Source organism: Portunus trituberculatus, chromosome 49 (genome assembly GCF_017591435.1).
Source record: "Portunus trituberculatus isolate SZX2019 chromosome 49, ASM1759143v1, whole genome shotgun sequence".
NCBI classification, from domain to species: Eukaryota; Metazoa; Arthropoda; class Malacostraca; order Decapoda; family Portunidae; genus Portunus; species Portunus trituberculatus.
Genome location: NC_059303.1, coordinates 18,805,709 through 18,818,208, shown reverse-complemented (window position 1 = coordinate 18,818,208; position 12,500 = coordinate 18,805,709). Strand labels below are relative to the sequence as shown.

The window sequence follows — 12,500 nt, the reverse complement described above, 5'->3', positions numbered from 1 at the left end:
CTCCCAAACATTCTAAATAAAAAAACGTTTCTAAACACTACTACATCAACAAGAACCAGGAAAAAATGTTACTAAAAGCCTGAACATTAATATTAAAACACTCCCCAGCCTTAACAAACTTTACAAACAAGTAAACGTTTCTAAACACAATTACATCACCAAGAACCAAAACCCGTCACTGAAGACCTTAACAACACCAGTATTTAAGCACTCCCAAACATTCTAAACAAAAAACGTTTATAAACACTACTACATCAACAAGAACCAAAAAACGTCACTGGAAACCAAAACTAAAGCACTCCCAAGGCTTCTAAACTGATAAACGTTTTTTTAACACGACTAAACACCACCAAGAATGAAAAAAACGTTACTAAACATCTTAACATCACCAATATTTAGATACTCTCAAGGTTTCTAAATAATCAAACCTTTCTGAACACGAATACACACCACCAAGACACAAAAGACGTTACTGAAGTACTTTAACATCACCAATATTTAAACACTCCCAAGGGTTCTAAATTGATCAACTTTTCTAAACACGACTACACAACACCAAGAACACCGGGCCCCTCCAAAAAAAAAAAAAATGTTACTGAAGACCTTAACATCACCAATACTAAAATACTCCCAAGGCTTCTAAACTGATAAACGTCTCTAAACACAACCACACACCACCAAGAACAAAAAAAGGCATTAAATAAGAATCTAAACGTCAATACTAAAACATTCCAGCCTTACTAAACCTTATAAGCAATTGAAGGTCTCTAAACACTACCAAGCACATCTAAGAACGAAAAGAAAACAGTATTATTAGCCTTAACATCAATACTAAAACATTTCCCAGCCTTACCAAACCTTACAAACGTCTCTAAACACGACGAAGCACCACCAAGAACCAAAAGGAAACACTAGTAAAAGCCTTAACATCAATACTAAAACATTCCCCAGCCAGCCAGCCTCACCAAGACGAGTAAACTCAAATCACCACCACTACATTCCCTTCCCCGGTAAACATTCCCTTTCACGGAGCCAGCGTAGCATTAAACCACTATAAACGACCGAGACTTTGCTATGAAGCGTTCTAATACTCCTCCTTCTCCTCCTCTTCCTCCTCCACAGATGGCTGGGCTGACGACAGAGAAGGTGATTGAAACTATTGAGAAATACGAACCGGCGCCCGAAGCAAGGAAGAATAGACAGATGCTGATAGACGGTAAGTTGAGTCCATTGTGAGCCGCGGGGGAGGCAAGGAAGGCAAGGGAGGCAAGGGACACACTATAAGGCTTTTGTTACGTGAAGGGAGAGGGAGGCAGGGAGGGAGAGTAAGGGAGAGGGAGAGTTTTGTACCAATTGTCTTTATTCATTTTATGTTTTTTTTTTTGTGTGTGTTGTTTATTATAGTTGTTGTTTTGTTGAGGTTTCATAATGGGTTAAAGTGCTTTGTTTTTTTGTTACGATTGTTGGGCAAGGGCAACTAAAAAGGTAAGGAAATAAATAAAAGATAAATCAAATGAAAAGGTTTATTGAAAAGTCGCCAGTGAGGGAGAGGAAGTTTTGTGATGTAATAGATGTGACTGTTCGCCATTGTTTCTTTTGTTTTACTTTGTTGTTCTTACGTGTGTTTGTTTTGTAGGTTTTCAGTGTGTTACTATGATGGTTTTCCTCTTTTCTTTCTTATGTCTGTTTCACTGTTTGATCTGCTGCAGTCTCTGACGAGACAGCCAGACGTTATCCTACGGAACGAGCTCAGAGCTCATTATTTCCGATCTTGAGATAGGCCTGAGACCAGGCACACACCACACACCGGGACAACAAGGTCACAACTCCTCGATTTACATCCCGTACCTACTCACTGCTAGGTGAACAGGGGCTACACGTGAAAGGAGACACACCCAAATATCTCCACCCGGCCGGGAATCGAACCCCGGTCCTCTGGCTTGTGAAGCCAGCGCTCTAACCACTGAGCTACCGGGTGTGTGTGTGTGTGTGTGTGTGTGTGTGTGTGTGTGTGTGTGTGTGTGTGTGTGTGTGTGTGTGTGTGTGTGTGTCTTTGTTGGTTTACGACGTATTGTAGTGGTTTCTTTTCCTTGCTTTTGTTTTACGTAAAGATTTCTAGCCCACAACACCACCACCACCACCACCACCACCACCACCACCACCACCACCACCACCACCATCAACAACAACAACAACAACAATAACAACAACAACAAAATCAAAGGTTCACTTAAGACCATATTCTTTTCTTGTTTTTGTCCCTTTTCCTTTCACATCTATCTTTATATTAGCGCACTCCTTCCTTTCCTTTCCCTTTCCTTCCTCTCTCTTTCCCTCCTCATCACTTCTCTCCACGCTTACATATCCCCTCCTTTCTTCTCTCCTCCCTTCTCTCCTTCTTTCTCTCCTTCCTTCTCTCCATCTTTCTCTCCTTCCTTCTCTCCTTCCTTCGTTCCTTCTCACCGTCCTGTAATTCTTCATACCTCCATCCTAGCGACATTCACACCACCTCGTCTTCATCATTTCCAGTCCTCCCTTCATTCATCTCTCTACGCCTTTCCTAGCAACGCCCCTGCACCTCTCCCTCCACACGCTCCCTGCCTCCCTCTACCTACTACCCATTATCCCTCCCCTCCTGCCCTCCTTTTTTCTCTGCCAACACCTTGCTAATCTAACCTACACACGCACGTATTCTACCTACTTATCTACCTTCCCTCGTTAAGCTGGCACAGTTCCTCATTAAGTCTTTCTTCTTTCTCTCACCCCTACTCTGTCCAACTCTCTAATGCAAGTTAACCAGTACTCTCAGTCATTCTTCCCTTTCTCTACTACACTCTGGAATTCTCTGCCTGATTCTGTATTTCCATTTTCCTATGACCTGAGAGGCGTTTCAAGACAATTATACCATTCTTCAGGCTAACTTAACTCTCTCTGACATACTCGGGGACTGGCGTCTAAGTGGGCCTTTTTGTCTAGTCCTCTTTGTTGCTCTTGTCCAGTTTTTCCATCTTACATAAAAAAGAAAACTACGAAATGTGAGTGAATGTTAAAGATGCAAGAAAAACAACACACACAGGAGCTAACTCTCTCTCTCTGACCTACTCGGGGACTGGCTTCTAAGTGGGCCTTTTTTGTCTAGTCCTCTGTTGCCCTTGTCCAGTTCTACCATCTTACATAAAAAAAAAGAATGAAAGAGTGAAAGTTAAAGATGCAAGAAAAACACACTGAGAAGAAAAGTTAGGTCGAAAAACTCTGCATTCAACCTCTTAAATACTGGGACACATTTTCACCTTGAGATTTGCGTGCGATTAGACCATTTTATTGACATTGGGAAAGGTCTTTGGAGGTCAGAAGATTAATGGCCACAGTCTTCACTATTCCAATCCCCAACATGAGTTTCTGAAGCTGTATAAAATCACCACATAGTAAGCAGAATGAATATGGAAACGCGTCATGCTACTGAAGGGGTTAACTCGATACCACCTCAATAAATCTGTTTGTAACTCTGTGTATAATAACTGCAGCTAAAGGTAAAAAAAAAAAAAAAAAAACTAACTTACAACGAAATGGTAGTGAAAGTTAATTCCCACTGTCTTCTCATCACCAGGCTTCACTCGCTATCTTATGAGTGAGGAGTGTGATCTGTTTGACCCCGCCCACCGCGTTGTGTGTCAGGATATGGCCCAACCTCTCGTCCACTACTTCGTGTCCACCAGCCACAACACCTACCTGCTGGAGGACCAACTCAAGGGCCCCTCCAGCGTCGACGGCTACATCAGGGTCCTCGCGTGTGGCTGTCGCTGTGTTAAAGGTAAGTGTTGGTGGTTTTGCTGTGTGTTGGTGGGTTTTTAAGAGTTAGTGTTGGTGGCTGTCTTGTGTGTTGGTGGGTTTGAGGGTTTGTGTTGGCTTGTGGTTGTTTATTTGTATGTGTAGTAGGTATTGTGTGTGTGTGTGTGTGTGTGTGTGTTTCACTGTTTGATCTGCTGCAGTCTCTGACGAGACAGCCAGACGTTACCTTACGGAACGAGCTCAGAGCTCATTATTTCCGATCTTCGGATAGGCCTGAGACCAGGCACACACCACACACCGGGACAACAAGGTCACAACTCCTCGATTTACATCCCGTACCTACTCACTGCTAGGTGAACAGCACCTACACGTCAAAGGAGACACACCCAAATATCTCCACCCGGCCGGGGAATCGAACCCCGGTCCTCTGGCTTGTGAAGCCAGCGCTCTAACCACTGAGCTACCGGTGTGTGTGTGTGTGTGTGTGTGTGTGTGTGTGTGTGTGTGTGTGTGTGTGTGTGTGTAAAAAACGTTCATCCTACAATACTCCTCCTCTTTCCCTTCCTCCTCTTCTTAATCCTCCTCGTCCTCGTTCTCCTCCTCGTTCTCCTCCTTCTTCTTCTCGTTCTCGTCCTCGTTCTCCTCCTCCTCCTCCTCCTCCTCCTAACCTAACCTAACCTCACCTCGCTTAATCTAACCAGCTAAACATTTAATCTCCTTCTGTCTCTTATTATGGATATTTTTTCTCTCCTATACATTAATTCTGTCCAGTAGCGAATTTATTTTCCATTATACATTCTTTCTCTGTATCTTCCAGTGTGCATTCTCTCTCCTAACACAATCTCCCTCTCTTACTCTCCCCTTGAAGCCCCTTGTCCTTAGATCCTCCTTCTCTCACTCCTCTCTCTCTCTCTCTTTCTCTCTCCTCTCACTCTCCTCTCACTGTCTTTTCACCCCTCTATATCATCTTCAAAGTAATCGCCTGCTGCTCTCATTCCTCTCATATTCTCCTCTCACCCTTCCTCAGGTTTCTTTACTCTCCCTCTTGCTCTCTCCTCCTCCTCCTCCTCCTCCTTCACGCCTCACCTCATCCTCATCAGTGTCTCGCGCCTCATAGCCACTCATACTGTGCCTTACACCCTCATAACTCCCTCATGCCTCGCCTCATAGCGTTATCAGTCTTTACCAGTGCTCTTCGTTTGCTTTCTCTCTCTCTCTCTCTCTCTCTCTCTCTCTCTCTCTCTCTCTCTCTCTCTCTCTCTCTCTCTCTCTCTCTCTCTCTCTCTCTCTCTCTCTCTCCTTCTCCTCTTCATCCTCCTCTTCATCCTCCTCCTCCTCCTCCTCCTCCTCCTCCTCCTCCTCCTCCTCCTCCTCCTCCTCCTCCTCCTCCTCCTCGTCTTCTTCATCATCCTCTTCCTTCAGGGTTTCGTCTTTCTCCTGTTTCTTCCTTTCTTCATTCCAACTTTTGCCTTCATCATCTCATCTTACTCCTCCTCCTCCTCCTCCACCACCACCACCACCACCACCACCACCACCACCACCACCACCACCACCACCTCCTCTGCCTCCTATACGGAAATATTATCGTCAGGTTAAACTTTTACAAACAAGCTTTCCTCAGATTCTTATGTGGAGTGAAGCTGACTTTCCACACTGACTGACTTAGACAAAAAAAAAAAAAAAAAAAAAACGTAATCCAACCTGAAGTAAACATGACTTAAGTGTAACCTAATCCAACCCAACCTAACCTAACCTAACTTAATCCAAACCTAACCTAACCTAACCTAACCTAACTTAATCCAAACCTAACCTAACCTAACCTAACCTGACCCAACCCAACCTAACCTAACCTAACCTAACTCAATCTAGCATAATCTAATCTAACAGAGAGAGAGAGAGAGAGAGAGAGAGAGAGAGAGAGAGAGAGAGAGAGAGAGAGAGAGAGAGAGAGAAACGGCGGAGAAAAACAACAACAGGAGGGATATAAATGGAAAAGAAGAATGGATATACCGAAGGAAAGATAAAGGAGGAAGAGAAGGAAAGATAAAAAAGAGTAAAAAGAGATAAGATGAAAGAGGCGGAGAAGTGAAGGGAGGAAAAACAGATAAGAAAGAAAAAGAGAGGAAAAAGAAGAGAGAAAACAGGAATAGGGAAAAAAGAAACAAGAAGAAGCAATGAAGGAAAGGAGAGAAGCAGAAGAGGAAGAGAGAAGAGAGAAAGGATGAAGAAAGAGGGAGCAGAAAAAAAGAGAATAGGGGAAATACATAAAGAGAAGAGAGAAGAGAGAGAGAGAGAGACGAAGGAAGAGAGAGAGAGAGAGAGAGAGAGAGAGAGAGAGAGAGAGAGAGAGAGAGAGAGAGAGAGAGAGAGAGAGAGAGAGACGTTCAAAGGATGCATGGAGGAAGGAGAGAAGTGACAGGGAGAGAGAGATAAACAAGGATAAGAGAGAGATAAGAAGGGAAGGAGATAAAAAGGGAGGGAAAAAGGGACAAGAAAGGAGGGATAAGGGTGTAACTTGGCAGAGAGAGAGAGAGAGAGAGAGAGAGAGAGAGAGAGAGAGAGAGAGAGAGAGAGAGAGAGGGGGAGCTGTAGGCCTTAGAAGTCATCTCATTAGGCTTAATAAAAAATGCATCAACTTGAAAGAGACGTGCCATTGTGTGTGTCTTTATTTCTGTTTGTCTGTCTGTATGTCTGTCTTTCATTTCTCTCTCTCTCTCTCTCTCTCTCTCTCTCTCTCTCTCTCTCTCTCTCTCTCATTGGACATTTAATTAAAGGTTTGTTCCATCTCTTAAAAGTGAGAGAGAGAGAGAGAGAGAGAGAGAGAGGAAAACAGGAAAATAAAACGCAAATATGGGGAAGGGAAAAAGAAAATAAACAAGAGAAAGAAAAAGAAGGAAGAGCACAAAAGAGAGAGGAAAATAAATTAATGATAAAAAGGTGAAAATAGAGAAATGAGAGGAGTGGAAGAAAGGAAGGAGAAATGGAAGGAGTGGAAAAATAATGAAGAAGAAATTGGAGTAAGAAAGAGAGAGAGAGAGAGAGAGAGAGAGAGAGAGAGAGAGAGAGAGAGAGAGAGAGAGAGAGAGAGAGAGAGAGAGAGAGAGAGAGTGTTGAGAAAAAGATCAATTAAAGTTTGGAGAGAGAGAGAGAGAGAGAGAGAGAGAGAGAGAGAGAGAGAGAGAGAGAGAGAGAGAGAGAGAGAGAGAGAGAGAGAGAGAGAGAGAGAGAGAGAGAGAGAGAGAGAGAGAGAGAGAGAGAGAGAGAGCGCATTCTTTACACACTCACAAAAAAAAAAGACTTGAAATTTAAACACACACACACACACACACACACACACACACACACACACACACACACACAAGATATATTAAAGATAAAAAACACAAAAAAAACTAAATAAACTTGAATAAACAAAAACAAACAGACCACCACCACCACCACCACCACCACCACCACCACCACCACCACCACCTGACCAATCCCAATGAACTATTAAAACCTTCACCTTCTCTCACATTATTAATTTTACACTCACAGGAGCCTTAAGAAGAGGGGAAGTGTATGAACAGCGGCCTTCGAGGGGAGACTGAGGGGAAGTGAGGGGAGTGGGGAGAGGGGAGAAGGGGAGGGAGGGGAGAGATGTTTGAGGGGAGAGTAATGGGGTGAAGGGGAATAAGGGGGAGCTTGTGTTTACTGGGCAGTGAGTGAGTGAGAGAGAGAGAGAGAGAGAGAGAGAGAGAGAGAGAGAGAGAGAGTTTGTAGGTCAAAAATTTTTCTCTGTCCTTGATTAATGTACTTCCTCTCTCCCTCTCTCTCTCTCCCGTTCTCTCTCTCTCTCTCTCTCTCTCTCTCTCTCTCTCTCTCTCTCTCTCTCTCTCTCTCTGTCTCGTTCCCCTCACCACCAACACACATAACCCTCACGCGAACACCATCACGCATCTCTCTCTCTCTCTCTCTCTCTCTCTCTCTCTCTCTCTCTCTCTCTCTCAACACCACCACACTAACACGACTCTCACTACCCTCTCTCACCACTCTTCCTCACCAAACCCTCACAAACTTCACACATTTCCTAAACTATATATTAAAACCAGCACTTCTCCACAAACTGCCTCGCCCACTTCTTGTTCGTCCTTTGCCTTACTTCCTGTGTCCAATCTTAACTCCTCCCTTGGATGTTGGTAGGAAAGGGAAAACAAGGGGGAATTAGCAAGACGTCTTTAGGTCTACATGTTTCGGTTCCTGTGTTAAAAGGGTATGTGTTGTTGATTATCAGGTCTCACAAATGGCAGTCCTTGTTTTAAACCTACCTGTTTTTTTTTTTTTTTTTTTTTTTGCCTATTTTGATCCTCGTAGGTAAATTTTATGACCTAATCTAAGAAAGGAAGGGAATGTGTTGTTAATTATCAGGTCTCACAAATGGCAGTCCTTGTTTTAAACCTACCTATGTTTTTTTTTTTTTTTTTTTGCCTATTTTGATCCTAATACAAGAAAGGAAGGGAATGTGTTGTAAGTTATCATCCCTATACATGGCAGTATCTTTAGAAAATCTGCCTATTTCTTCCTAACTTTCTCGCTCATAAATTTGTCTAATATTTAACTCATTTTAGCTATTTTGATCCTCGTAGGTAAATTTTATGACCTAATATTAAAAAGGAATTGAATCTATTATAAGCTATCATCTCTATACGTGTCAATATCTTTATAAATTGTGTCTATTTCTACCTAACTTTTCGTTCATAAATTTGTCTAATATTTAACTCATTTTACCTATTTGATCCTCGTCGGTAGATTTTATGACGTAATATAAGAAAGAAAGGGAGTCTGTTATAAGTTATCTGACCAACACGTGACAGGATCTCTATAAAATCTGTCTATTTCTACTTAACTTTCTCGTGCATAAATTTGTCTAATCAGCAATTCATAAGAACAAGCTCTGATCCTTTTATTTATTAGTAAACTCCTAAACTCCTTTGCTTCTATGCCATTTCCTTCTTTCTGTGACATGAACACTTTCTAGACGGAGGTTTCAAGACACTTCTCCTTTAATTTTAGTGAATCCTTCTGCTTCTATCCTTAAGGGACTGACATCCTCAGTAAGGTATTTTCTTTACCTTTTTTTTAAGTCATTAGCCTGAGCCCGTCTTACACACAAAAAAAACTTAATTAATCCCGTCAGTACCAGGGCGCGTTTTCATTTTTCGCTTATTCTGTTTACTATTTGGTGATTTTATATAGCTTCAAATACTTATGTGGGATTAAAACAGTGAAGAACCTAGCCATTAATCTTCAAACCTCCATAGACCCTTCCTAATGTAAATAAGATAGTCTAATTATACTCAAAACTCATGGTAAAAAAATGCGTCCCAGCACTGAACGGATTAAGAAAATAAGTAAAGACACGAGAAACCATCAATCTTACACGTGACAGTCTGCATCAAACCTCCCTTCGTATACCCACCTGTAGTGCTCGCCATAAATTTATCCAACCTTCTAATAAACCTCCTCACCTTATTACTGAGTCTATTCTATTAATCCACCACTGTATAATTAAAAAAAAGCCACTTCCTACATCATGTCTCTATAAAAATATCCTGATGTATTTCCATTATCATTCTCTTCCATAAATTTATCTAAACCATTGTCGATAAAGAAAAAAATGAAAACACAGGAAGAAAAACCCATCATTATCATTACTTTCCTATTCCCATTTATTCTTTATGCCTTCGTTTGTCTCCCCCGCAGTGGACGTGTGGGACGGGCAGGAGGAGCCTCTTGTGTACCACGGCAACACCCTCACCTCCAAGATCCCCTTCAGAGAGGTCATCCATGCCATCGCCACCTACTCCTTTGACTTCTCCGTGTGAGTAATCTTGAGGTGGCGGAAGGCAGTGTGTGGGAGAGGAGAGGTAGACAGAAAGGGAAGAAATGATCAGTTTTAGAGGCAGGAAAGCGGTTTAAGATAGATAGATAGATAGATAGATAGATAGATAGAGAGAGAGAGAGAGAGAGAGAGAGAGAGAGAGAGAGAGAGAGAGAGAGAGAGAGAGAGAGAGAGAGAGAGAGAGAGAGAGAGAGAGAGAGAAATGGAAAGGGATCTGTGAAGGTATGTGTAATATTAGATTTTGTGAGAGAGAGAGAGAGAGAGAGAGAGAGAGACAGGTAGAGAGAGGTAGAGAGAGAGAGAGAGAGAGGTAGGTAGATATATATATATATATATATATAGAGAGAGAGAGAGAGAGAGAGAGAGAGAGAGAGAGAGAGAGAGAGAGAGAGAGAGAGAGAGAGAGAGAGAGAGAGAGAGAGAGAGAGAGAGAGAGAGAGAGAGAGAGAGAGAGAGAGAGAGAGAGAGATTTTTTGCATTTGTATTTTATTTGTCTGTTTTTCATCTATCTCACTTTAGTTTTCGTTGTTTGTTTTGTGTGCTAACTTTATTCCTTGTTCTTTATCTCTCTATTTTCTGCTATTCTTATTTGTGAGTCGCTGCTGTTGTTGTTGTTGTTGTTATTGTTGTTGTTGTTTTTCAGTTATACTCGTACATGTATACACGTCTGTCTGTTTCCATACATATTGCTTTTAGTTTAACACAACCGTCTACTGACACTACCACGCTAGCTGTTCCGTCAGTAGGGGGGACTGCTGCTGCTGGTCTGTTTAAGTACCTCCATTGTCTCCCACTGGTGCCTCTTTAATGTACTCAAATGCTGCTGCTCTCTCTTTTCATTCTGTACACCACCACCACCACCACCACCACCACCACCACCACCACTACCACCACCGTCTCCACTACCCTCTCTACTACAACTACTTCAACTATTTCAAGACGTTTCTCCCTTTCTTTCGGTTGATTCTATTGATCTGTAAGGGAACTGGCATCTGAGTAGGCCTTTTTTTTCTTTTTCTTTTTATTTCTTCTTTATTTGTATTTTCATTTTTTTTTTATCCTTGTCCAGTTTCCCCTCTTGCATAAAAGAAATGTGAATACTACCATTGTTTCTTCTTTTTTTCTTCTTCAGTAGGAATGTTTTGTAGAGGGAGTGTCTCATGTCGGTCTTATGGCTTCATGCAGCTTCCCTCCTGTTACCTTACCTTGCCTTACCCTCTCACGTACGCTACTAAAATTACACCACTGTTCTAGGTTCGGAACTTTAAAAGGAAGATTATAAATGGATGAATAAAGATTGCTGAAGAAAAAAGATAGAATTATAGATAAATAGATAAAAAAAAGATTATGAAAAATTTTCCTCCAAGATTACAAAAAAAAGTAGGAAATTATTGATGTAAAAATGTATATGTCAATCGATTAAGTTTATTTTTTTATTTTATTGATTTCTTTTAAAAGTGAAGTATGGTTGTTATCTACGCACCACTCCTAACAACTAGAAGATAAAAGCAAAAACATGCACACTGGCTATTCTTGACGTGACGAACATATCCTTTATAATCAAGGTGAAAATTGAGTTTGATTCTCTTAACTTTTTTCTATTAATTTTGCGGTCATAAAAAGAACACACACACACACACACACACACACACACACACACACACACACACACACACACACACACACACACACACACACACACACACTCCAAACATCCACAGAAAAAAGAAAAACACTAGCTATCCATTTTTCAAACCCATACCAACCTTAACCTAACCTCACCCAACCCAACCCACTAAACACAGTCTCATAAACCCCACCAACTTTAACCTAACCTAACCTAACCTAACCTAACCCACTGCACACACAGTCTCGTAAACCCCACAAACCTTAACCTAACCTAACTTAACTTAACCTAAACCACTACACACAAACACAAACAGTCTCATAAACCCCAACAAATCTTAACCTAACCTAACTCAATCAGTCTCACAATCCCAACCAATTTCAACCTAACCTAACCTAACTTAACCCACTACACACACGAACTGTCTCACAACCCCAACAAACTTTAATTAACCTAAGAAATTATAAATGGATAAAAAGATAGGTGAAAGAAAAAAGTGAAATTATAGATGAATAGATAAATAAAAAGAAGATTACTATGAAAAAGTTTCCTCCAAGATTAAATCACAAAAAGGTAGAAAGAGATTATAGATGTAAAATTGTATATGTACACACACAAACAATCTCAAAACCCCAACAAGCTTTATTTAACCTAAGAAATTAACCTAGATATATACAACTTTATTATCCATAACCTAACCTACCTTACTCTAATCTAACCTAACCCTAACCTAACCTAACCTAACCTACACAACCTAACTATAACCTACCCTATCCTACTCTAACCTAACCTAACCTAACCTAACCCATCCTAACCTAACCTACCTAACCTAACCTAACCTAACCCATCCCATCCTAACCTAACCTAACCAGACCTTACCTAACCTAACCTAACCTAACCCATCCTAACCTAACCTAACCCGACCTAACCTAACCTAACCTAACCTAACCTAACCTAACCCGACCTAACCTAACCTAACCTAACCTAACCCAGTACTCTCTCCCACTGGCCTCTACAGTTACCCGGTGGTGGTGCATTTGGAGAACCACTGTAGCGTGAAGCAGCAGAAGGTAATGGCCCGCCTGCTGAAGTCCCTGCTTGGCTCTTACCTCTACGTGCACCCGCCTGACTCGCCGAAGCCCCTCACGGAACTCTCGCCGGAAGACCTCAAGTACAAGATTATCCTGAAGGTGAGTGACGTTG

General features: G+C 41.7%; 1 protein-coding gene across 5 annotated transcripts in view; it reads left to right on the top strand.

Annotated features, from left to right (window-relative positions):
• The window catches only part of LOC123499216 (inactive phospholipase C-like protein 1), a 153,057-nt gene that overhangs the window by 105,495 nt on the left and 35,062 nt on the right, over positions 1–12,500 (top strand). For all 5 annotated transcript variants that reach the window (XM_045246966.1, XM_045246965.1, XM_045246962.1 and 2 more), the window contains exons 8-11: positions 1,123–1,216; positions 3,608–3,811; positions 9,532–9,649; positions 12,316–12,487. In XM_045246966.1, coding sequence (XP_045102901.1) covers positions 1,123–1,216; positions 3,608–3,811; positions 9,532–9,649; positions 12,316–12,487 — 588 coding nt within the window. The remainder of the gene's footprint in view (positions 1–1,122; positions 1,217–3,607; positions 3,812–9,531; positions 9,650–12,315; positions 12,488–12,500) is intronic.